Here is a 26,978-nt window from a genome sequence, read left to right as displayed (position 1 = left end):
GAAAAATGTTCTGTCATGTTTAATTCTAAAATGACATAGAAGTAAAGTACACTTTTTGAACTCTAATATTCATGGCATTAATCATGTCCTGAAATGTTACCTTAAAAAACATACAACCTTGCCTGGCCAGGAGTGGCTCAGTGGTTAAGCATCGACGTAGGATCCAGGGGATTGCAGTTTGATTCCCAGTCAGGGCACATGCCCAGGTTGCGGGCTTGATCCCCAGTTGGGGGTATGCAGGAGGCAGCCGATCAATGACTTTCTCATCACTGATGTTTCTCTCTCTCTCCCTCTCCCTTCCTCTCTCTGAAATCAATAAAGACATATTTAAATATATATATATATATATATATATATATATACACACACACAATCTTCTGCTTCAGTATTTCCTATTTTTTACCTGCAAAATTTAACTACTAAAGGTCAAAATCCCAAATAATACTCAATTAATTTACTCAAATAATAATGTGACAAGTCTTTAACATTTAACATACAGTATCTAATTTAACTGATAAAAAGCTTTATGAGAAAATTATTCTGATTTTACAGATGACACTCAGTTTGTCTACAGCTAGTGTGTCAGATCTGCCTGAAACAGAAACCTATGCTTTTAACTGCTATATTACACTGCGTCCAAACAAATCAACCCTATTTGGAAATACTTTCATTAGAGATGAAAGTGCTCATTCTTAGGAAACACCCTCAGAAATATGATGTAAGAATTCCAGTTCATCCTTCTATACAGGGGGTGTTGCTCAGTTTCTTTGAATCACTAAGCACCTACAAAAATCTGAGCAGGGTTCTGAGCTTTGATATTTTACATATTGGATGAACCAATCTGACTTGGTTTGAAGACTTAATCCATCAGCATTTTACTATGTTCTCAAGAGATAAAAAAACACGGTAATTTTATCTTACGTAGAGTGTGTACTTGTATGTTTATTTTTTTGTTCAGGGAGAAGAGTAAGAGCAACCTCTGTGTGTGCACGTGTGGGTGTGTGTGTATCCATGTGTGTATTGTGTATCCCAATAACTCCAAAGGATATCAGAATATAACCTTTATTTACATAATTTATTTTGTACTGATTTTAGAGAAACATGAATGGGAGAGGGAAACGTCAATCGGTTGCCTCTCGCACACACCCCAACTGGGACTGAACCCAAAACCTGGGTATGTGCCCTGACTGGGAATCGAATCCACCACTTTTAGTGTACGGCATAACACTCCAACCAACTGAGTGACACAGGCCAGGGCTATAATAAACCTGTTAAAGCCCCTGTCCTTTCACTAAGGAAAATTTGCAACCCATACCTTCATGTAGTATATACTAAGCCATAATATTTTTCTATATCTATTACATTAAAAATTAAACATGACCACCTAGCCCCTGAATTGATGTTACATTACATACTTTTCTTAAATTTATTAAAATATATGTAACTGTTGTTCTTTCCCTTCCCAAACAGGAAGATTCAGTGTCGAAAAATAACATCTGATGAGGGAGGAGAACTGAGAAACTAGAGGAAGCCACAGGTTGAGTAATCATAATTACTATGCTTTATGTTTTCGGGAGAGTGAGTGACTGGGCTAGGCTGACTGTGGTTGGTGGCAGGGGAAGGAAGTGAAAACACGAAGGCGAGGATCTATAAAGTATCCATAAAGCAGTTAAAAGAAAAGTAAAACAAATCTGGGGAATTTTAAGAGGTAAATGCATCAAAACATAATGGGCTGAAACAGCCATTTACCTATAACATGTGATATATAACATTTTCTCTTTTCTATGCTTCAGATATATATCTGCCATTTTTTCTTTGGCCTCTATGAAATAAGGCTGTTCAGATGTAACATTCCGAAGCATGCTTAGAGCCCGCTCCACGTCTCCTTGGGCCAGAGCTAGGTCTGCATTAGCAATGGTAACACGTAATTCTTCAGATGTCCCAGAAAACTCATGGATGGCATCTTGTAGCACTTTTGCTGCCTCATGCTGTAAGAATGAAATTAAAATAACATTCAAAATATTAAACAAATTACACTAGAAATGAGGATTTTCTATTAAAACAATAAATGCTAGCAGTTAGTACAGTCACCGACTATACTCAATGGCTCCTCATTAAATAGCAGACTACTTTACTCCCTATGCTAAGACATTATTTTTGTTATAACTCAGGTGAATATATTACCTCATTTTGAAATTTGTACCTCAATGAATCTAAAATATCACTTAAGGTTAATCTCAACTGTCATAAAATCCATCTCAACTTTAGAGATCATAAAACATTTGGATTTCAGAAATGTTAAAATGTGAAAAAAGTAGCGCATCTTAGTATCAATTATTTATGGTAGAGCTGGTTCGTATTAAGTGTATTTTATGTTTACTTACTACTGAAATAGAAATTGAGATTTGCAAAGTAACTAGACCTAGCCTTCTTAACTCCCACTGAAATATGAAAATAAATGACTGGCAACTGCTGCAATCCAAAAAACAGTATCAATGACATTAAGTTCTTTATTTTCTTGAATTCTCTCAGAATTAGCGATCCGTCCATCCATCCATCCACCCATCCACTCACCTATCCATCCATCTGTATTATTATGTTTTAAAGTATTTGATTTTATGACTGTCCTATGAGTTTATCAAAGCTATTATTCATCCAGTGGTTCCTCTGTTTTCTCAACTATTAGAATTGTAGGTTGGCACTTTCATTTTTTTTCAGTAGTACTTGTGTGTATGTGTGTGTGTTGCAAAAAGTACACGATGTGGTGAACAGTAACGAGAAATAAATTTTCTAAATTTTACCATCTGGTCAAGGGAACAATTTTAGCTTTTTCATTTCCTACTTATAGATATGTTTTATTAGTATGTATCATATATATTTGAATAAAAAGTTCAGATCTAAGCCATTGAATTAAAACTTGACCTACCTGCTCTCCATTTAAGCGGTGAACCTCCACCAACTCAAGGAAGACTGATAAACGATGGCTTGCATCGACATCAGTGTTTTTACATTTTGATTTTGAGGGGGCTCCAATTTTCCTCATTCCTGGTAAACTCATTGCCATATGCAGAGTTTTAATGGCCTCTCCTATTTCTCCGATTTTCTTTTGTGACTGAGCTTTTATCAAATGATACAAAGGATATTCTCTCACCTGAAAAAATAATATTCAGAAATACTTCCTTGGAGTGCTTACAACATCAAGACATAATTTACAAGTCATCAAACATTAAAATTATAAGATTTTTGAAGATAGTCTGTGATTGTACACATAAAGTCTATTTCTGTCCTTTTATTAACTTTCTGATGTGTTATTGTATTAAATCAAGGAACCTTCCACTACCTTGGGTCCCCCTGGACAACAAACCAGTTAATTAAGTGCTTCTACCATGACAGAAGAGAAAATGCAAGCAAAGTATGCAAGGCTAGCAAATATATTCTAAGAAATTATTTGAGTTCTCAGGAAAGGGATTTCTGGTACTGATATAGAGTTACCAGATTTTTAAAAACAAAGTTTTTCCCCTTTTATTTTTTAGTTTTAAGATGAAAAATTTGGGGATATGTTCATCAAACGTTGGTTTTACCCTTTGGTACTACTCAGAAACATGAAACAAAGCTTCTGCCTTTATTGTGGCTAGCAACAGAGTATACAGGAAAATAGAATGACAAAAATGAGTGAGGAAGGAGTTGAAGAGAAAATGATAATCCAGGAGGGCATAAAGTAGCAGCTACCTACCACCTGGGACAGCTACAATTCTCCATGAGGCTGTGGTTCTAAGCCTCAACTACCTATGAGCTTTGTGTAAATACTCCTGCTTAGCTCTTCTGGAGATTCTCATTGACTGGGGTGGAGTACCTACACTGGGGTTCCGATGCACCACCAGTCTTGAGAACTACTATCCTATGAAGCAGGTGTCTGCAAACCTTGATTAGAACTTGAATTCTGCAGTCCATCGATGGTTCTCATACAACAGGGCTCAAGACACTGTGAACCCAAGTAAAAATTTTAGGCAGTCCTCCATGACTCCAGGTGGCTCAGGAAGCACCTGAACTCAGGATTTTCCCTAATGCTGAGGGATATGGGATTTATCACAGAATATCCTGGATAGAGATCTAGTGTGTTTATAGCTCCAAACCACATACTAAGTTTCAAAATGACTAAGCATTCTTTGATGATGAATCTAGAGAAAAATTAAAAACCGAGATTCAAGGCGCCCTGGCTGGGTGGCTCATTTGGTTGGAGCACCAAAAGACTGCAGGTTTGATTCCCAGTCCAGGCATATACCTAGGTGGCCGATTCGATCCCTGGTTGGGGTGTGTATGGGAGGCAACCAATTGATGTTTCTCTCTCTCTCTCTCTCTCAAAATCAATAAAAACATATCCTTGGGTGAGGATTTAAAAAACAAACAACCCAGGTCCAAGAAGGAAACAGGCAATAAAATAAAATTCTAATACATAAAAATATTTGGCATTCTTTTTAGTTTATAATTATTTTTTATATACTTTCATTATTAAATTTAACACTCACTATAACTATAAGGTATTATGAGTTGTGTAGAAAACAAAACTGAGGTTCAGAGAGAGGTAGGTGGAAACACCAGACACTGAGGCCAGGTCTTTGTTGCCAAGTCCATATAGTTTTTTAACTACACAGTCGGTTCCACTTGTTCTCCTACTAACAACACTGTAATTAGCGTTATTTTTAAAAAAATATGTTTTTATTGATTTCAGAGAGAGGGAGGGAGGGATAGAAACATCAATGATGAGAGAGAATCATTGATGTGCTACCTCCTGCATGCCCCCTACTGGGGATCAAGCCCAAAACCCAGGCATGTGCCCTGATCAGGAATCAAACTGTGACTGCCTGGCCCATGGGTCAACGCTCAACCACTGAGCCAACACCGGCTGCGCAATTAGCTAGTTATTAATGATAGTAAAGGAACAAAGGGAAGGCCAGATATTATAGGCATATCATTTAGATAGCTTCACCAGGAAGCTACAATTTTACACTCCTTAGGGGTCCAACAAAGGGAAGACTGATATATGCCCAGTAAAGTTGGGATAACATAGGGAAGGTACTTGCCTGTAAATCCCATCTGGGAGCAGAGGTCATTGGCCAGGACGGGCAAATGGGAGTGGTCATTGCAAGCACGTGGAAATTTGGGATACTTAATTACCTGAACAAAAAAAACTCGCTGTCCTATACTCTTACGCTCTCTTGTGCTCTTGTGCTCTCTTGGTTTCTCTTAGCACACCTGGCTCAGAGCTCACACTTGGCTTTCTTGGCATTCTCCTGTATGGTGGAAGGCCATGCGGACCCCCATACACAATGAACTAATGGGCTATAACTATACTGATGCTGAACTGGACCTGTCTCCAACATGGAAAAGAAACTCTGGACACTGGGTTTGCTTCTAGCTTTACTAAAACCCCAGCTACACTTCCTCTATGACTGCACTAAGGGAAACTGGACTTTAGAAATGCAGAGATGTAATTCCACGCAAAGAAAAATCACTCGTTCTCATGTGCAAGTCTCAGAAAATTCTTTTTTTCAGGATATTGTAAGAAGTCCACCCTCAGCAGCATCCAGCGGGAAGAGGGTCCCAGACTTTGTCCCATATCACTGCTACTTCTGGATCCAAAACCTTTTCCTTTAAAAAATGCACTTATTAGCAAAATAGTAAAGGCCAAAATTTTTTTAAGTTTATATGTAAATATTTGCTAGAGGTTCAAGGAGAGTGATATGTCTTCTGGAATACGTACCTTAAAGTTATAGCTCAAACAAAGTTCAAGAGACTGAGAACACAATTTAAATTTTTCCTGAGACAAATAAACCTGAGCCATCAGGAGGTAAGCATCTGCATAAGAAGAACTGTGTTCTAGGCAATGCTGCAGGTTATTATAAGCTGCTTCAATATCACCTAATGAGGGAAACAAAGCACTGTTATAATTTAAATGACTAAGAGCTGGAGATCTGAGGGATAAGAGGGAGAAAAGTAGTCAGTCTATGGTTCCAGTGTTTGACCTTAAAATCCTCTGTTCATAGGCCATGGTTTAATCTCTTCTTTGTAGTCCTCATGAAAGAATATACTTGTGAATCAGAGTGCCCTTGTAAGACCATACTTTGCTCATAAGAAGCCAACCAGAGAAAGTGTATGAAAATATCAGAATTGATCACCACTGTTACTGAGATATCTATACATGTACCTTTATTTTCCTTGTGAAAAGAATTTTTTTATTTACAATGTCATTAAAATAAGTTCTGTAAAACATAGAAATTTAAATAGGCAGAATGCTACAGTGTCACTTTAACAAAGAGGATTTAGTCTAGTTATCATTCTTGGCTAGAAATTTTATTACTGTCCATAAATTTAAAAAAGGTATAAGGATACATTCTAGAGATTTAGAAATACGCGTTTTAGATTTAAAATGCCTTTAAATACCAAATGAAATATCAAAGGTTTTAGAAACACATGTACTGTGAGTCTTAAAATAAAAGCAAATGATCAAGATTAAAGAGACTGGAAGAGTGGAGTCTACCCTGGGTTGGTGGATGGGGTACGAAGGGGCTCTTCCTCTGAACAGCAAAGAGACACTAGGTACTAGTGGTCTCTCATGATATAACCTGCGCTCGTCTGCATTAGCCATCTCGTAAATTGGTAATACAGCTAGGCCAAATCCCCATTCAGCTTTGCTAGGAGAATGGAGGAAGAAGAGATCCTAAACTATTTTCTGTTCAATTACTCTCCTTAACCTTACCTGACATCTAGACAGACAAAATAAGGCTACAGACAGGGCTTCCAGTTCCCAAAGGCTCAACCTACTTATAATACAAATCCACTTAAACAGGACACTCTTTTCTTAGAGACAGAGAATTAATGGACAAAAATTTGGCTGAGAGAGCACAAAACTTATTAAATAGAGTGTCAATATCTGTCCATTAACCATCGAACATAATAAATACTGGATTCTTCATTGTGATACAATCCAATACTCAGAACAGATGGAAATGGAAATGGAAATGGGAAGGTCAAGCCAATGCATCTGCACGGGACTTACCATGCCCATGCTCTTTCAGGAAGGAGGCAGACTAAGCAGGTAACTTGAAAAAAAGAGGTTATTACTAAGGGGAGACAGTACATGGAACAGAATCAGGATTTGCAAATAGTGACTGAAGAAAATGAGGAATGTATGAATAATTGAGATGAGAATCTTGTTTCTTTTAAAGCAAGGGGAAGGATATGTGTAGTTAGCTCCAGGAGGCCACTAAGTATTTAAAAATAAGAGAAACGGGTCATCACTGTTGGGGAAAAAAAGACCATATAAACGAAGATCACATCAACATCACATTCAAGGGCAGTCCAATTTCTCTTGAAAGAAAAACGGAAGCCATCACTGTCAAGATGACCTGTATTTGTCAGGGTCCCATACAATAAAGAATATAGCTGGCCTTCGTCCAAGGGTCCTGAGAGGGAGTCTCTAAATCTTGGAATTTCACAAATAATAGCAATGTCTATTGTTTGTGTGGGCCCTCATAGTTTATGACAATAGTATGACTCGGGATGGGGGCTGGCCATCTCCCAAAAACCTACATGATTAGAGGGTTGGTGCTTTGAGCCATGTGATACCAACCTGACCTGGGGATGGGGGAACTGGAAACTGAGTTCAACCATGGGGCCAGTGATTTGATCCATACTTAGATGATGAAACCCTACGAAGACTAAGCCTTGAGTGAGCTTCCGTGGCTGCCAACGTGCTTCTGGTACTGTCACACATCGCTGTGTCAGGAGGTTGATGTGTGCCAGCTCCACGGGGAGAGGGCAATGGGGGCTTCACATTTGGGACCCACCCAGAGCCACCCTGTGCCTCTCTTCCTTTTGCTGGTTCAGATTAACACCCTCTGTTACAATAAAACTCTAACTCAAAGTACAGTGCTTTCCTGAGTTCTGTGAGTCATTCTAGTAAATTCTCAAACTTGAAGGGGTCACAGGAAGCCTGACATTTGTAGCCAGCTAGTTGGAAGTGCAGACAGTCCTGAACTGTGAGGCTGGTGTCTAAAGTGAGGGCATTCTGATGGAGGATTATGGCCTTCACTTGTAAAGTTTGGTCCAGATCCAGGTAGTCAGTCTAGCTGGCAAATTAGCAAGAATACTGCTATTTAGGCACATGCCAGTGTAGTCAGACCCCAACTGCTCTGCCTACCCAGCACCCTTTGTTTTCACAATATAATTGTGAGCTGCTGATATACTGTTTCTTTGCAAGTAACAGGAGATAAATCCATGGTCACAAGGAGAATTTGAGTCTGTTTTGCAGAAGGAATGAATGAATACCTTTAAGAAAGTTTCGACCACCTGCTGCCTCTCAAAAGTCTGGTTACAAAAGGTGTTATGTGAGACTAAAGAAACAGAATTCTCCCTTGGTTCCCTAACCCCCCTCCCCCCAATACACAAACTCAAGTTACTCCCTTGCTGCATAGAAAGTCCCTACTTTTGCTTTTGGGGGAAGATAGATATGAGGGAACATACTCTCCCATCCTCTCGCTCTGGCCAAATCATTAAACCTTTCTCTGAGTCCAAGCACAAGTGTCTCAGTATTTGGCTTATCTGCACATCAGACACAGATACCTGAATTCTGACAATTTTAGCAACATCAGCACCATTTCAAATTATTTCAGGCTGTTCTCTTTAAAAATGGGTTAACATACGAGACTTTTCATTCCTAGAGACTTTGGCAATTAACATTACTATAATGAGACTATTTATATCAAATTTCAAAATAAATAATGAATGTTTAAGAAATTAACCTGAACTCAAAGTCCTAGTCTGATTAACTAGTAGGTGATACCCATTCCAACTGGAAAGAAAAGAGAAATATCATGCAACAGGGATGGGGGGAGGTAGAAGAATGTGGGGATAAACGGTGACAGAAGGAGACATGACTTGGGATAGTAAACACACAATAAATATACAGATGATATATTGTAGAATTGTGCACCTAAAACCTATATAATTTTATTAACCAATGTCACCCCAATAAATTCAACTTAAACAAATTGTATGTTGTTCAATAATAGAACTCAATTAGAAGGTCACTTCTCACAAACTAGAGTACTTTAGAGGTGAAACAAGCTTTTGAGATTATCTAGGTCTTTTTTTTAAACAGTTAAAACTGTCATCCAAAAATTTTATGATGTCAATTTCTTAACTCTTTCCATTATGTATAAGATATAACTGTTTATGAGAATACCTCTAAGTTGGTTTCTGCCCATTAGGACTTCATAAACTTAATTTACTTAGCATAGCATTCAGCTAGCAAAGGTACATATAAAGACACCATATTACAGTCTATTTTTATGTATATATCATACATAAGTGTGTGTCCTAAAAAGCTAAGGTTATAATGGAGGTTGGTTGGTTATCTATCTATCTATAATCTATTATTTTTGGCTGTATGTAACCAGTCACAGAAACTAAATAGGAATTAAGAAATTCCGTTAGGGCCTGAAACCTGGCAAATATCACACATTTTATTATACTAATGAGTCAATAACTATGGATTAAAGACTAAATTATCATTGAGGGTCCCCAGTACTAGCTGATGGATTTTTTTAAAGTGGTAAAATGTATTTTCCCAAATATTCACTTGAACAACAAAAGATTATAGTAAATGTAAAAGAATCAAATAGTAAGGCAAGTTATGCAATTTTATTTTGGATAAAAATTAGTTATTTATGCACATGTAAAATGTGCATTTTGTGACTATTCTTCATACATGTGAAATTCTTAGTTTATTTATATTGTTTTTATCAACATCAGAATATACAGGTTCTTTTAAGCTTTTCAGGTATACCTTACCTGACAAGTATTTCACTTTTGCTATTAGGAAGACAGCTTGCAGAAGACCTGGTACAGTTCTTACTATAGCCTCCAGGACTGAGGTACAACGTCTGAGATGTGGAGAAAGAGGCTGCCCAGGACTTGCAGGCTAAACAAAACAAATGAGCAGGTCATTTTATATGTGTACAATGGCAGATAAAATTAAATACATATTAATTGTGATGTGAATACAGAAACCTTATATTTTTCTAAAATTTTTCTTATTCTATTTATTGCCCAGTATCTTTGCTATGACTAGATAGATACTAATTTATTTCCCTGAGAGCTATGAACAGACTATAAAAATACTGGTTTTGTTCAGGAAAATAATTATGAAACTATTATACAATTATTCACTCAATAATATGAAGGGAAGATATCTGTTCAAAAAACTTATGAAAGCATATCCATTCAAAGGAAAGATAACCAAGGGGTAGAGTTTCTTGTTGGAACTGAGAGTCACAAAAATGTGAGTTCTTATTTTAAAGTTTTCTAAAGGGACAAAGAGCAAACACATGCCCTTCCAAGGAGAGGCAGTACTCATGCCAGTACATGTCAGAGATGCATGACCTCCCCAATGGGGACACACATTGTGAACACTGGGAAGACAGCACTGTCACAATCAGACTGGCAGGCGTCTGGTTTGGTGGCAACCAGCCCTGGGGACAAAGTGAGGCTGCAGAGGCCCCATCAGATCCCTTGGAGAGAAGGGGAAAAGGCCCTGCCTCCAGGAGAACCATGTGCAGGACCTGTCAAAATTCCACAGATGCCCCCTTCACCTGGCAGTGCTCACTCTAGGAGGTTACCCCACAGAAATTCTTACACAATTGTTCAAAGATGTATTTTCAAGACTACCCATCAGATCTGGGAATTGGAAAAAACACTCATGTCCATAGAGAGGGGATGGGATCCACTAATCCTGGTCACTTGGATGAGGGAAGCTGAGCAGCTGCTAAAGTGGGTGCAGGGGTCTCTATGTGCTGATAGATGAAGACCTCAGGGGTCCTCACACGTGAGACATGTGGACCATCTGCATGGATCCCATCAGCTCGACAACATACGTGTAATTTCAACAGGCAGACACACATATGTGGAAATGACATATTATATTGACAGAACCCTAAAGATTCCACCAAAAGCCTACTAAACCTGGTAACTGAATATAGTCTAGGAGCAGGATACAAAATAAATATTCAGAAATCAGTTGCATTTATACACATCAATAATGAACTATCTGAAAGGGAAACTAAGAAAACAATACCATTTACAATTGCATCAAAATAAATAAAATACCTAGTAATAAATTAACCAAAGATGTAGGATACCTATACTTGAAAAATTGTAAGACACTGAAGAAAGAAACTGAAGAAGATACAAGTAAGTGGAGGCATATACCACGTTCACGGATAGGAAGAATTAACATCATTAAAATGTCCATACTACCCAAAGCAATCTACAGATTCAATGCAATTCCTATTAAAATACAAATGACATATTTCACAGAACTAGAACAAATATTTCAAAAATTTATATGGAACCACAAAAGACCCCGAATAGCCACAGCAATCTTGAGAAAGAAGAACAAAGTTGGAGATAGCATACTACCTGATAGCATACTACCTGATACTACTAGGCCATAGTAATCAAAACAGCATGGTGCTGGCATAAAAACAGCATATAGATCAATGGAACAGGACAGAGAGCCAAGAAATAAACCCATACCTATATGGTAACTAATATTTGACAAAGGAAGCAAGAACATATAATGGGGTAAAGAAGGTTTATTCAATAAATGGTGTTGGAAAATTTGGACAGATACATGCAATACACAAGAATAAACTCAAAATTGAGTAAGGACTTAAAAGCAAGACTTGAAACCATAAAAATCCTAGAAGAAAATATAGGCAGTAAAATGTGGGCCATTTTCCGTAGCAGTATTTTTTTGTGATATATCTCCTTGGGCAAAGGAAAAATTTAAAAATGAACAAATGGGACTACATGAAACTAAAAAGTTTTTGCACAGCAAAGAAACTATTAAGAAAATGAAAGACAACCCACTGTACGGGGGAACATATTTTCCAATGATACATCTGATAAGGGGTTAATATCCAAAATATATAAGAAACTCATACAACTTAACATCAATCCAATTAAAAAATGGGCAGAGGGCCTGAACAGACATTTCTCTCAAGAGGTCATAGAGATGGCCAATAGAAATGTGAATAGATGCTCAATATCACTAATCATCAGGGAAATAGAAATTAAAACCACGAGAGAACATCTGATGACAGTAAAAATGGCTATCATTAGTGAATCAACAAACACTAAGTGTTGGTGAAGATGTGGGGAAAAGGGAACCCTCGTACACTATTGGTGGGAATGCAGACTGGTGCAGGCACTGTGGAAAACAGTATGGAGTTTCCTCAAAAAATTAAAAATGGAACTGCCTTGTTACCCAGTGATTCCACTTCTGGGAATATATCAGAAAAACCCCAAAACTCTGACTTGAAAGAATGTATGTACCCTTACGTTCACTACAGCACAATTTACAACAGCCAATATTTGGAAGCAGAACAAATGCCCATCAGTGAGTAAGTGGGTAAAAAAGCTGTGTTACATTTACCCAATGGACTACAGTCCATTTTTTACTCAGTCGTAAAAAAAAGAAAATCTTACCTTTTGCGGCAGCATGGATGGGCCAGGAGAGTATTATGCTAAGTGAAATAAGCCAGTCAGAGAAAGAGAAATACCATATGATTTCACTTTTTTGGGAATCTAATGAACAAAATAAACAAACAAAATAGAAACAAATTCACAGATACAGAGAATGAACTGACAGCCATCAGAGAAAGTATTGGGGGGTTGGGTGAAATAGGTAAGGGATTAAGCAAAAAAAAACAACACAAACAATAAAACTCATAGACACAGACATTGGTATGGTGATTACCAGAGGGAAAGGAGGTGGGGGCAGGAAGAAGAGGGTAAAGGGGATAAATGTGACAGAAAGAGACTTGACTTTGGGTGGTGAACACACATGCAGATGATGTGTTACAGAACTGTACAGCTGAAACCTACATAATTTTATTAACCAATGTGATCACAATAAAGGCAATAACCACCCCTCTCTGTCCCCCCAAAAAGTCTCAAAATTACTTACCTGCATTGGACAGAAATTCAGATATTTTGTAATAATTTCTAGCAAGAAATCAGGATTTAACTTCTCAAAATACTGTATTCCAAGAGGTAAATCTTGTAACTGTGAAAAATGAGTGTCCAAGGCATCATTTAGCAAGTTAATAATTTCTTCTTGTCGTTTATTTTTCTTCATAGCAAGAATTGCATGTAAATAGGTTAATTCCTGAAAAATCAGTAGTTTTTATAAATTACCCTATTCAGTTATAAAGCCATTTATTTCTATTTAGATCTCAAAGGTATATAAAGTGCTATTTATCTGAAATACTTGTTCAAACTTAAGTTTTGGCTTAGATAGGTTTTTAGAATCTTGTGGAAGAATATTAAAGACTAATTTTGCATGAAGGTAAACTAATAAATGAAGTTACATATTTAAATTAGTGTACATTAGTCCTTTAAAGTCATTATTAAATAATAAGACATTTTAAAATTTCATATTTTACAAACAGCAGCTGGGACCTAGTATCTAATAAAATAAAATACTGTACCGCATATTTTCCAAAAGACTGCTGAATTTCACTAAGGAATTCTAGCTGTTGATCTGCTTCCTCTAACTGTCCTTCTATTAATTGACATCGGATACATCCTAAAGCCAAACAGAACAAAAACAAAGTCCACATATTGGTTTTAGGCATGCAATCTTTAAGCTAACACAAACAGCATCAATAAAACAGGTTTCCGCTCTTCCCCCATAATACATGAAAATTTTAAATTAAAAAAATAACAAAAAGAAAGAAAAGGGTGAAAGAAAATAAAATGGGTAGCTTGGTACCCATATAAAAATCTGTTATGATGGAATTCATAATATATAGGAACTATCTCATAAAAGCCTATTCTCTCAAGATATTAATTATAAAATAAAAATTTTATTTTTAAAGATATATGATTTTTTTCTGTTGTAGATGGTGGAGAACAGTTTAATTTTAGAAAACCACAAAATACATTTTTTAATGGCAGATATGAAAAGCAATTATGACTTGTGCCTATGTGAAGAACATTTATAGAAATAGCAGTCATACCAATCACAGCAGTGATGTTAGTTTCTTCAAGATTTATGGCAAGCTGATACCACTTCCATGCTTCTTTAACTTTTTCTTGTAAAAGCATTTGGTATCCAAGTTCTGTAGCATATTCTGACCGCTGAGGGGTCAAATTGAAAGCTCTTTCTAGTAATGTTTGAATTTTTTGAAGAATGAGTTGATTACGTCCACACTAAAAAGAAAAGATTAAGTTAGACTAGAACACTTCTTTTCAGTCAAAAGGATTATTTTTCTAAATATACATATTATCTGTACTTCACGGAAGCAAAATGCAAAAAAATAAAATGATTTAATAACCAAGAAAAGTAAAACTTCTCTATTTACTATCTAGACAGTGCAGCAAGAAAGAGTTTATATTCTATCAGAAATTATATATCTTGCCTGGCCGAGCATGGCTTAGCAGTTGAGCATCGACCTAGGATCCAGGAGATGGCAGTTCGATTCCTGGTCAGGGCACATGCCCGGGTTGCGGGCTCCATCCCCCAGTCGGGTGCATGCAGGAGGCAGCCGATCAATGACGATTCATCATTGATGTTTCTATCTCTCTCTCTCCCTCTCCCTTCCTCTCTCTGAATCAATAAAGATATATTTAAAAATAATAATAAAAAAATTATATATCCTGAGCTTTTAAAAATAGCTATCTTGAAAAGTATACTCCTAATGATGCTGCTATACAAGCATATTTTTAGACCTCTTTTCAAACTGTCTTATGGTTGTTTTACAAAATAAAAGCAATAAGCTTATTGCTTTAAGTTTATATATATATTTTTAATGAAATAAAAAACTAGGGCTTCCCCCTAAAGAAAAGGGTGCCACCACTGAGGCTATTTTAAAAGATTATGCCTTAGAATCTTCTTTTTAAAAAGCTTCAAAAATGTTTCTAGAAATGGCAATGCTGCTAGAATAAGTATGTAACTTTTGAACAACTTTTGCAAGTAAAATACTAAACTGTTTGAATTTTTGTAAATGAATCAGGTGTCTGGCAACAGGCAAATAAAAAGGGTAAGTATACCCTCCTTAACTCAAATGTTTGTTTTTCTCTAAACTTCACACAATCCAACCATCTTTGTAAATGAGAAAATTCAGTTTATTCATGTCATTTAACAATTAACATCCTTGAAATTTTCTTTCAACTTTATATTTACTAATTATTTTACTTACTCATGGATACCTTTTTCCTTTCTTTTTTCCTTGGTTAATTAAATAACTTTTCAATTCACTCATTTCAGGTATTGATTTCAAAATTCTGATTTTTCTATTTCATTCCCTATTACCTTTTTTTAATTGGGTACTTGTAATGCAAACATTTCTTTAATATTATAAAAAAAGATACCAACCATTTCCCCATCAAAATAGTCTATTACCCTCATTAAAACTTTTTTCAAATAGTTTTAAAAAACAAAGAACAGCCCTATTCATAAATGCTATGGGCTCTTATTAAAATAAACCAGTTTCTATTTTCTTTGCCTAGAAGGCACTTCCTTCTCCTTAAAGGTTCAACAAGTGCCACTTCCTCCATGAAGCCTCCACGATGGCTTCTTATAGTTGCAACCCATATCTGCTCTGGACTGCCTTCCTTAGGAATGTATCACATATTTATATACATATATTTCACTCTCGGCGCCATATGCTCTTTTGTGCCTCAACCATTGATTTATTTTCTATTCCCAACTGTAGAATAAAGAGCTCTGGTACATAGTGAGCACTCTTACAGTTCTGCTGAAGGCTATTGTGATCTAGAAGGCACTTCCTTCTCCTTAAAGGTTCAACAAGTGCCACTTCCTCCATGAAGCCTCCACGATGGCTTCTTATAGCTGCAACCCATATCTGCTCTGGACTGCCTTCCTTAGGAATGTATCACATATTTATATACATATATTTCACTCTCGGCGCCATATGCTCTTTTGTGCTTCAACCATTGTGATTTATTTTCAATTCCCAACTGCAGAATAAAGAGCTCTGGTACATAGTGAGCACTCTTACAGTTCTGCTGAAGGCTATTGTGATCTTATACAAAAGTTGAGCATTCTGTGGTTCCATGGCATCCAATGCATTTCCTAAATTTTCCAGCGTGGTTGTAGCCTAAAACAAAGTTATCCAGTATAATTTTAAAATAAACTAAGAAAGAAAAAACATAATATATGACATATAGACTAATAAATACTATTATTATTTAACAAGGTATTTGCTTTTACTAATTCCCCCTTCCAATGAAATTTTGCATGTTGCACAATGTATTAAAATGTCTTTAAAAAAGCTCAATAATTATCAATAAAGAACTGAGCTTTAGACTGTGTTTTTTATATTTGTTATTTTATATTTGTTACTGAATGGAAACCTCTGGGTGGGTAAAGATACCTATAATTTTCAATTAACTGTATATGCCAAGCTCCTTCTAAAATAATTAACCCATGATACAAATAAATATGAATAACAACATATTTATAAACATTAACATCAACCATTGGATTACCTATATAGCCTGGTTTATATTTAAAATATTATCTAGAATAGAAAAATCATTAAGATACTTAGTATAAATAATTGCAATGCCTGGAAAATTTACTGAAGAGTTGCTTCTACTAAGATTATTTTAATATTTACTAAAGTACCTATTAGGTACTGTCATATTAACTAATTTAACCAGACTAAACACAATCCAAATCTACTACTTGTTATAATACTATTTGCTTCAAATGGACGTCGGTATTCTAGAATCCAGTATATAGTCAATGTGGTCACTACTAGAGAAACATGTACTTTACTATAAGATCCAATGGGATTTTATCCTAAGGCCATTTAGCTTATGCAAACTCAATTAAATTCTAAAAATACTATAAATTGTATTTTGTATATGGACTCTTCCACACCGAGTATCACCAGTTACATTAATCAAACATATTCCTGCATGGGAGTTTTACATAGAAAGCTACATATACTGTAATTAATGATCAAAGGAATTTTCAGGGTTGATGTTCACTATATAATGTTTTTACTTTACTAGTTGATTTAAGAAGCTCACCTCTTTCTTAAGGTGTATTTTCAAGAATCAGCTGAAAACTACGGTGGCATATATTCTACAAGAGCACTTTCCATATTACTAATATAGGAAACTTAAACACAATGCAACTTACCTTCTCTATATCCCCTTCCCTACACAAATAGTAAAGAGCCAGCATTCTTAGTGCTTCCACATTTTGTTTATCTTGAAGCATTAACCTGAAGAAAAACATTTCACTGAAATAAATTTATGTTTTTTTATTTGAAGGCTTAAAAAATTAGTTTGCTGGACTGACTATTCCACTGTTTAAATAACTTTACTTAGTAAAATGACAACGCCTTTATGAAAACTATCAGCCTCATTATTTAAACTAAAATAATTCTGAATTCTGCCCAGCCGGGCGTGGCTCAGCAGTTGAGCGTCAACCTAGGATCCAGGCAATCGGGGTTCGGTTCCCGGTCAGGGCACATGCCTGGGTTGTGGGCACCCGATCAATAACTTGCTCATCATTGATGTTTCTATCTCTCTCTCCCTCTCCTTTCCTCTCTCTGAAATCCATAAAGATATATTTAAAAATAAAATAAAATAATTCTGAATCCTAATTTTTAATAAGTTCAAAAAATATATGAATAGATTGCATAAGCCTCATGAATCCTTCTGGCAATCGTACATAACATATTAGCTAACCATATAAAACACCATATTAAAAGAATAATTCACCCTGACCAGGCAAATTTATTATAAGAATTCCAGGAATGGAAAGATGGGTTGAATATTTTTAAAAATCTATTAGTATAAGTAACAACATTAAAATAGATTCCTATGTAATAAAAACAAATCAGAAAATATTATGAAAAAATAGTCTAGTAATAATAGGATCAACCCCCCTCCAATAAAGAAGATATAAAAAGCCTGCAAAAGCTACAAAAATTCATATTAACTCAAGGGCACTTAGAAAAGGAACCAAATAAATGAAGTAACACACTAGTGTTCTTATCATGGATGGTGCAGTACATTGAATTACTATCTCCAGTTTTCCCACCCTCCTTGAATACATGCCTTCTGCTATGTGACTGAGCAGTTCCTCCTACAAAAGCCGCAGTGTACTCTACTGCTCCTTGACTATGGACTGGGACACTTTTCTTATATTGGCCAACGAGATGCCTACAGGAGTGCCAGTGTGCCATGCCTGTTTCAGGAGCATCACATATTTCTGCTTGTCCTCTTGCATCTCTGAGATCACCGTGAGAAGTTCCCGCTGGTTAGCTGCTGCTCTTTGACCTGAGCCCAGGGGAGAATACACTTAGAGCTGACCAGAGCCCAAACTACCAGCTGGATCTGAAATTTGAAGCAGAGCCCCAAGCAAGCCTGGTCTAAATAAGCTGCCCCTAGATGGCCCACATAAAAGTGAGAAATGAGTCCTTATTTATCATATGCCCTGAGATTTGTAGTTGTTTGCTATGCACTAATAGCTGCCTGATAATACTCATTTTGGATTGAGAAAAAATTCTCCCCAAATAATCTACAGATTTAATGCAATTAAAATCAAAATCTTAAAAGGTTTCTTTTTCACTTGTCAATTCTGATAGTCAACTGCAAAAGAAGAGCAAAGAAAACTACCAAGAAGAAACAACATAATGGAGAACTTACCCTAAAAAACAGCAAAATCCATTAGGAATATAGGAAAAAATAGAGCCAGTTAAAAAGAAAAAGGGCCGGGCCGGGCGTGGCTCAGCACTTGAGCATCAACCTAGGATCCAGGAGATCGCAGTTCGATTCCCAGTCAGGGCACATTCCTGGGTTGCGGGCTCAATCCTCAGTCAGGGGCATGCAGAAGGCAGCCGATCAATGACTCTCTCATCATTGATGTTTCTCTCTTTCTCTCTCCCCCTTCCTCTCTCTCAAAATTTCTTATTTGTTCTGTTTATTATATGGTTCCTCTCATCTGAATATAAGCTTCATAAGAGCAGGAGTATTTGCAAAAAAGAGAGCCTGTCTTAGAACAGCTAGTCAGATATTTACGTAAACCATAAAATTTAGTTTTAAACAATGCAGTGTTAAATTTTTCCTCAATTCCGTATTTTTGAAAAAATCAAATTTAAAAAAATCTTATGATAAAAAAATACATGCAGATTTTTTTTCCCTCTCAAAATTAAAACCAGAACCAAAGGTACTGGTGTCATCTTTTTTTACCTTACCTCTGTGCGATCTCAATCGTCTGGTCCCAATCTTGCAAGGCTAGTTGTAGCTTCATTTTCTGTACAAAAGCAGGAAGGAAACTTGGAAAGTTCACGATTATTTGGTTGACAGTCTCCAGAGCACTTGAATAATTCTGACGCATCTCAAGGCACTGAGCCTAATAGGAGAAAAAAGAAGTGACATCAAAACTGTGATCATATATACCAAGGTTCTCACAACAGTTATCCCGGAGTAGGTAGAAAACTAGTGTTGATCATATCTATATTTTCAGTATCTTACTTTTCCATAAAGAACAGTTATCACTTCCTTATTTTGTTTATGGTATCTCCACCAGTGGATTACAAACTCCGTAAAAGCAAGAGGTTTTATTTTGTTCTGGGTATCCCCAGTATCTAGAGTGACGCCTCACACATAGTAGACTGCCTATAAATATTTGGTGAATAAATATAACATAGGAACCACAACCACCAACGCCAATAACAATAACAACATAAACAATTAAAATTGATCCAGGATTCAGGAATTTGGTAGGGAGTACATTTCTCAAGTTTACTGTTCACTGTCCTATACATACAAATGTAAGTCCCTCCTACAATTGAGAGTTGATAAAAGTAACATAAAAATTATTTTCGAGCTACTTAATTTTTGTTGGGTTTCAACTATATTATGAATAAATATTTAAAAATTAATTTACCTTAACTCCAACTCACCTTACCCAGCAGAGCAAAAATATCATTTCCATTTTGTAATACCTCTTCAAAAGATCTTAGTGCTTTTTTAGTATAAGGTTCTTTTCCTCTTGTAATATCAAGCCATGCTCTCAAAATCTGTCCCTGTGAAATGAAAAATTCTAATCATACTTCCATTTCTTTAGGGGGAAAAAATGGAAAGAAGAAGTAAACCTAATGTCTTTTTGGTCATTAGTAACAAAAATCACTCTTTCAAATATGAATAAAACTGTGCAGTAAAATCGCTTTGCAACACTTGTCAGCCTAGAATGTGGGAAAGTATTATGAATTTCAGCCTTTCTATGCTCAATATTAATATGAAGCTTATGAAATACTCATTAATGCTAAAGAAATAATATTCTTATCTGGGTCTTTGCCAGTAAGTTATTATTAATAATAAACATGTAATTTGAGACATAAATAAGAATTTGTGACCTCTTTTTGGGCAAAGAGACTAAATGAACTAAGATGGAAAAACAGAAGTGCCTTGCTTCACCTACACTGAAAATTAAGATAATTTGGCGACAATCTTCTTAATCTCTGTGACTAGTTCAGAGAGTTTCAGATGGAAGGATAAGTGTCCTAATAAATTAAAAACTGAAGAAGCCATGGATGTTTGCCTTCAGAATGTGTGTTTTAAGATTTAAAGCATTACAAAGATGGACACAGGTAGAATATTTTTCTTTTAATGTCCAATAAAAATTATGAAATCTGCTCTTCTATCAAAAAATAGAGGTAAATTTGTAAATTTATAGATATTTAACTGAGATTATATTTAGCTCCCTGTATTTCACCTGAAAAGTCAGCTAATACTATTAAAATTGTGTTATTTCTACTCACTAGATCAGTGTCCTTATTTGAATTGTTTCAACTACTATCTATGTGTGGATAATTTGCAAGCTTTATTTGTAGTCCAATACTTCATCTAAACTTTTCTTTTAACAGCTCATCTACTATCTCTATCTCACTCTTCTCCAGAGCCTGAAATATAGCATGTCTTCAGGCAAACACATCACCTGTCTTTAAGATTACCTTCTTAATTCAACTTAGTTTCCATTCATGTTAACTGGTCTCGGAATTGTTCAGGCTTAAAACCTCAGAGATACCCTTAATATCTTTCTCCCATTATTTGTAATCAGTTGACAAGCCTTGTGGGTATTTAATAATTCTCAAATTTGTACCCACTGTACAACATTTTAATGTAGGCCCTCAAAACCTTCTGCCAGAAGGCAATCCCTTTCTTTGCTGCATTCTAGTTTCTCCCCAGGTCAGATCATCCTATAAACCCACTGTTAAATTAATCTTCTGAATTTGTACTCTAATAATATCGATGTGGTGATTAAGACCCTTCAATGGTCTTTCAATGCCTATCAAATTAGATACGAATACTATACATAGGTGTCAAGATCCTTCAACTTACCCCAACCCACCTCTCCATGCTTTTCTTCCACCCTCTTCATCTATGTACCCTGTGTTCCCATCAAATGTGAGTCTCACTGTACCCAGAACCATGCCTCCTTGTTTTTCTCATTTCCGTCTACTGGGATTATCTACTTCTTTTTTCCATAATCTTTGCCTATGGAAACTATCCATCTTTTAGGTTTTAGTTCAAATACTACTTCAAGAAATTCTTCCTCATTCTCCTAACACTTATAGATGTGATCCCTCCTTAAGTAGCTAAAATAGTGCCTAGCACAAAGTAAGCAATAAATGTCAACTATTCTTTGCCTGCGTACTTTAATCACACTTCTCTCATATTAGCTGGGTATGTGATCTATGACACTACTACACCATCCATTCATGACAATAAAACTTATGCATTCCTTATCTTTGTATTCTTAATGCAAACAATAGTGCTTTCTATCTAGAGCAGTTCAATAAGGGGAGTGGGAGGGAAGGAAGGAAAGAAACAGGAAGGTAAGGGAAGGAAGAAAGGGAAGGAGGGAACCAAGGAGAGATCTTTTCAAGAGTTAATAAATAGCATAAAAATAAACAACCTTGGAGAACTACAACTTTACAAAATAAGAAAATATTAAAATAAAGCTATTAATTTATAAAGTGAGAATAGAGTGAGCAATAAAGAGTTAAACAGCAGATACCACTGAATATATAAATAATGTTTCCTTTAATGTTACTATTTCAAAATAAGAAAACCAGCTACCTCTTTACCACCATTTGACATTTTGATCATTCTGTCAATATACTCTCTCGCCTTATCATGACGACCAATGTGCCATAAAAACAAGCCTGCGTGGTACAAAGCTTTCGGCTCTGCTCCTTTACGCAGCTCCTTCAGTTTGGTATCTGATTCCAGAATAGCTTCTCTGTCTAGAAGGGGGGAAAAAAGATATATATAAAACTTAAATTCTAGGTCAAGTATTTATAATAGGTCAGATGACTATAGCAGAACTGTCTAACAGAATTAAAATGTCTAATAGAATTAAATTTCTCTAGTGGCCACATTAAAAAGGTAAAAAGAAACAAGTAAAGTTAATTTTAACAATATATTTTCTTTAGTCCAGTATAACTAAATTATAATTTCAACACATACTTGGTAAGAAAATCATTGAGATACTTTGCATTTTTGTCTTACTAAATCTTTAAAATGTAACATGCATTTTAAACACACCACATTTAATTAAGTTGCTAAATTTTCTTTTGTACTTACATAAAATTTATGAAAAAGGATAGTCATTTACTTGTTGTTCTAAACATAACTTTTCGAATAACTGAATCAAGCATCAGTTTTAAATTTAAAAGCAAAGTAATTAGAATTCAATTAAAAATGGATTAATAGTACATACTATTTTCCATTAATTATGGACTCATTTGTTTTATTTATCATTTTATTTAATAATTACATTAGAATTTAATCTTGGTGGTTTTTACATTTTCTTTTCCCAACCAGGTCATAAACTGGATGTTATGGATCACTTCGTACATTATATATATGATATTTATATATATTATATATATAGTATATATTAAGACAGTTCACACAATTTTAATTGCTGGTTTTGCGTAAAGTTCTTTCTATAAATGTAGTCATATTTCCCAAACTACTACCTGATAAAAATTTACTGAATATCTTCCAAGAGTTAGTCCTCTTGGGGGATGCAAAGGCCTTTAAGAAGCTTAAGATATAGTAGAAGACAGACATATAGCTCTATATTTGAATATAACTAGTTGTAAAGTTGGCTGCTGCAGAACAATTTATGTACATACCATTTTCTGGCTATTCTTTTTGTTTGTTTGTTTAACAATTGCTAACATACATTCACCTTTGTGTTAACTCAAACAATTCCTATGTACAAATGAAAATTCTGCGAAAGGATATAAGGAATATGAAAATAATATGAGATATATATTTCTTGTGCTTGATGAATTTATAATCTCAAGATGATAAAACATACATGATATAAACATTACCTATAGACAATATGTAATACAGATCTGATCAGACTGAATGCTATGATAATTGAGAAAAATCAAAATAAATTGAGCAGGAAAAATTGTCCTACTATACCTGGACTAAGACTCATTTTATGGGCGTATATCAGTGCAAGTAGAGAACAAAGTGATACATCTGGTTTATTTTTAATAGCCTCAAATTCCCGAAGAGCTTCTTGAGTTTTACCTGAAAATCAAAATTATGATGTGAAAAATTATTCTCACTGCAAAACAAGAATTTAAACTTACGCAGCATGGTTAATAATTTGCACATACCTTCCATTAATGTACCATAGGCATGATAAAACCTGAAGACTGGGTCATTACCATATCTCTTCATTCCTTCACTGGCAACAAGTAACACGTGATGGAAATACCTCTCTTGACAATAGTAATTAATTAAAGTCTAAAAGGAAATAAGAATTAAATGTTACAAGGAGACTCTGAAATATCTAAGCAGATAATAACAAAATTGTGAAACTAAAAATTGTTAAAGCATAGCACTGAATACTAAGGAATGCAGAACACAAAATTATTTAAATATCTCAGAGTTTCCTAATAATTTCAATCTTTTCTTCTAAATTGTTAAGCAAATATTCTCTGTAACTTTTACTTTGCTTCCCTCCTGCTCTCTAGTCCCCTTCTGGGCTATATTTCTTGAAAGTGTGATCCATACTCCATCTCCAAGACACCCCCCCCACCCCCAAGAACATCTCAATAAAATGCAGTGCCCCCTCTCTACGGTCGCAAATGACCTCTTAGTTTCCCAAAACTAAGGACACTTTTAATATCATTTTACTTGACTTCTGTCTAGCATTTAGTATCACTAAGAATCTAGAACTCTCTGGAAAAGCAGCGGCATGGTATTATAAAAAGGGCATAGCTTAAAGGCAAAAAGACCTGGTTTCAAATTTCTGATCCATCTTATTTTTTAAATATCTTTATTAATTTCAGAGAAAGGAAAGGAGAGGGAGACAGAGAGATAGAAACATCAATGACGAGAGAGTTGTCAATGATGAGAGAGTCCTCACTGATGTGCTGCCTCCTGCACACCCCAGACTGGGGATTGAACCCGCCACCCGGGCATATGCCTTGACCAGGAATCAAACTGCAGTCTCTGGATCCTAGATCGATGCTCAACTGCTGAGCCACGCCCGGCCGGGCTCTGGCCCATCTCACTGCTCCCGAGTTTGCTCTTTTGTAAAATGCTGTTAGTTGTTTACAGGTCATCGAGAGGATTAATATATCACACTGTAAAAATCCTACTCTGAAAAAAAGTTCCTCCTAACCCTATATGCGGATAAAATAAAAAACCACGCATCCAGCCAAGACCTCTCATCTAAGTTCCAGATTCATCTTTCCATTTGCCCTGCCACCCAAGCCAGGCGTGGAGTCCTGGAGCCCTCCCTCCCTGTTTGCCCAGTCCCCTGTGTAAGCAGTAGGTAACTTCTTCTGTTTCTCCAGCCCACTGCCCACTCTCCATACCCATTACCACTACCTTTGTTCAGGTTGGGTTGCTTGGTCCAACATTTACTGACCACCTAGTCAGGCACTGGACTAGGTACTGTGAACGTGAAGATGAGTAAGACGTGGCGTCCCATGCCCAGAAATGCTTAAGTTTTTCAAATGAAACTAGAATCTAAGAAAGCTGAAATACAATGTAGTAAACACAAGGAAAGAGCTCACAAGTTGCTTTGAGAATATAGGATGAGGGTTCAGCGTGGGTTGTAAGGAAGAGTAAAAGTAAGGGAAAGATTCTTGGGGGGGACTTCAGGACTGATTCTTGATTTGGAAGCTCTTATTCCCCTCCACACACATATACACACTTCCTATTTCCCTTTCATGTATCTTGAGGAAGGTAAAGGAGTTAGCCAGGCAGAGGAACTGCAACAACACAGAGATAAAAATTAGCAATGAAAACACAGGGATGGGGTGGGATGCAGAGGACTAAAAGTCATTCCTTATTTTAGAGCAGGGATCGGCAAACTATGGCACATCTATATGGCACGTCTATATCTAACCTATGCCTGCTTTTCTACGGCCAGTAAGCTAAGGATGGTTTGTACACTTTCAAATTGTAAGAAAAAGAAGAAAAATATTGCATAGCATGTGAAAATTATATGAAATGCAAATTTCAGCATCCGTAAACAAGGTTTTATTGGAACAAAGCCATGGTCCTTTATAGAGACAGTTTGACATTCCCTGTTCTAAAGCCTTAAGTAAGACAGGGATTATTGGATGATGAAGCTGGAGGGACAGGTAGGGTCAAGAAGTGTCTCATATTAAACTGATCCTATCTATAGTCCAAGCGATGATGAGGAGCCACGTAACAGATTAAGCATGAAAGTATTTTTATTAAAAAATTCATTTGGGTGGTAGTACAAGGGATACAATTCAGGTGATGACAAAAATGTAAGGGGATGGGGGAAGGCTTCACAGGAAGATACAGTAATGTAAAATTCAGGCAAAAGATCAAGACACTCCAGCATTCCCTGTCACTGCCAAACTCTCCTCCCTCCCCTTACCACCACCTCCTGTGGCACACGTTTTATTTACCTGCTTACTGTCTGATACCTCCTAGTCAAATATAACCTCCCAGAGTGGGAGGGTTTTATTTAATTTAATTATTGCAGGGCTCATGGCGAATAATGCCAGACACACAGGAAGCATTCGATATTTAATGCCTTCACTCAAGTTTTCCCCGGCACTAGCCTATGAAACGTGGGAGGGCAGGAGCTGCCGGATTCTACCACCGCCGCGCCCCCCACACCACCTGCGGGGCGCACGCATTAGTGCACAATGGACGGGGAGCGCCACCGTCCTGAAAGCAAACTCACTGTCAAGTCTCAGGCGTTTGTTTTCACATCATCATGTCTTGAGTGGACAGTCATTTAATATTTGCTAAACGGATGAATCGGTGATAGAGGCCATCCCCCTAAAATAAAGGCTCCTCCATGTTCCAACCTATGTCTTGGATTGTTTTCATACAACCTTTCCGTGCTGCTTTGACTCCCCAACGGGGGAGGTGACGCTAGTTGGCTGTCTAAGTTACTAAAAATCGCACCCGGGGGGCGCAGTAGGTGTCAGACGCTGACCAAGCTTTCGGAGCAAACAGGACACAAAAGTAAAAGTACACACAATGAACAGGGCGGGCGGCACACCAACGGCTATTCGGAGAGCAGCGCCCTGGGGAGGGGGCCCCGCCTCAAGGTTCCGAAGCAGTGCCCGCGGGGGTGCCGGCGGCGGGGCCACGGGCGCGCCCGCCGGCCAGGCCGCGGCTCCCGCATCGCGGGGCGGTAACGCCCTGCCGCAGGCCGCCGCTCTCCTCACGCCCCCCGCTCCCCACCCTCCCGGCCCACCCCGGAGCCGCCCGCCCACGCCCAGGCTCGGCCGGCTCACCGTCAGCCCCTGCGAGTCCATGGCTCCCCCAGGCCGGGCCGCAGGCCTCCGGGAGTGCGCTCGCTGCGGGCCCGCCGGGGGCCAGAGGTCTCGGCG

General features: G+C 36.9%; 1 protein-coding gene across 2 annotated transcripts in view; it reads right to left on the bottom strand.

Annotated features, from left to right (window-relative positions):
• The window catches only part of TTC21B (tetratricopeptide repeat domain 21B), a 56,447-nt gene extending 29,469 nt beyond the window's left edge, over window positions 1-26,978 (bottom strand). Inside the window, exons 1-15 of one of the 2 annotated variants that reach the window (XM_087819808.1) lie at window positions 26,883-26,978; window positions 23,760-23,889; window positions 23,560-23,670; window positions 22,195-22,361; window positions 20,016-20,138; window positions 19,305-19,462; window positions 17,240-17,324; window positions 16,089-16,187; window positions 14,085-14,277; window positions 13,554-13,651; window positions 13,031-13,231; window positions 9,853-9,982; window positions 5,762-5,919; window positions 2,927-3,151; window positions 1,750-1,988 (exon numbers count right to left, since the gene is read on the bottom strand). In XM_087819808.1, the coding sequence (XP_087675934.1) occupies window positions 1,750-1,988; window positions 2,927-3,151; window positions 5,762-5,919; window positions 9,853-9,982; window positions 13,031-13,231; window positions 13,554-13,651; window positions 14,085-14,277; window positions 16,089-16,187; window positions 17,240-17,324; window positions 19,305-19,462; window positions 20,016-20,138; window positions 22,195-22,361; window positions 23,560-23,670; window positions 23,760-23,889; window positions 26,883-26,903 (2,138 nt within the window). In that variant the 5' untranslated portion in view covers window positions 26,904-26,978. The remainder of the gene's footprint in view (window positions 1-1,749; window positions 1,989-2,926; window positions 3,152-5,761; window positions 5,920-9,852; window positions 9,983-13,030; window positions 13,232-13,553; window positions 13,652-14,084; window positions 14,278-16,088; window positions 16,188-17,239; window positions 17,325-19,304; window positions 19,463-20,015; window positions 20,139-22,194; window positions 22,362-23,559; window positions 23,671-23,759; window positions 23,890-26,882) is intronic. The other variant, XM_087819809.1, reaches the window with a different exon arrangement.

This window comes from Miniopterus natalensis, chromosome 8 (genome assembly GCF_054644295.1).
Source record: "Miniopterus natalensis isolate mMinNat1 chromosome 8, mMinNat1.hap1, whole genome shotgun sequence".
NCBI classification, from domain to species: domain Eukaryota; kingdom Metazoa; phylum Chordata; class Mammalia; order Chiroptera; family Miniopteridae; genus Miniopterus; species Miniopterus natalensis.
The sequence above is the reverse complement of the archived record's forward strand: the minus strand, read 5'-3'. Positions and strand labels throughout refer to the sequence as shown.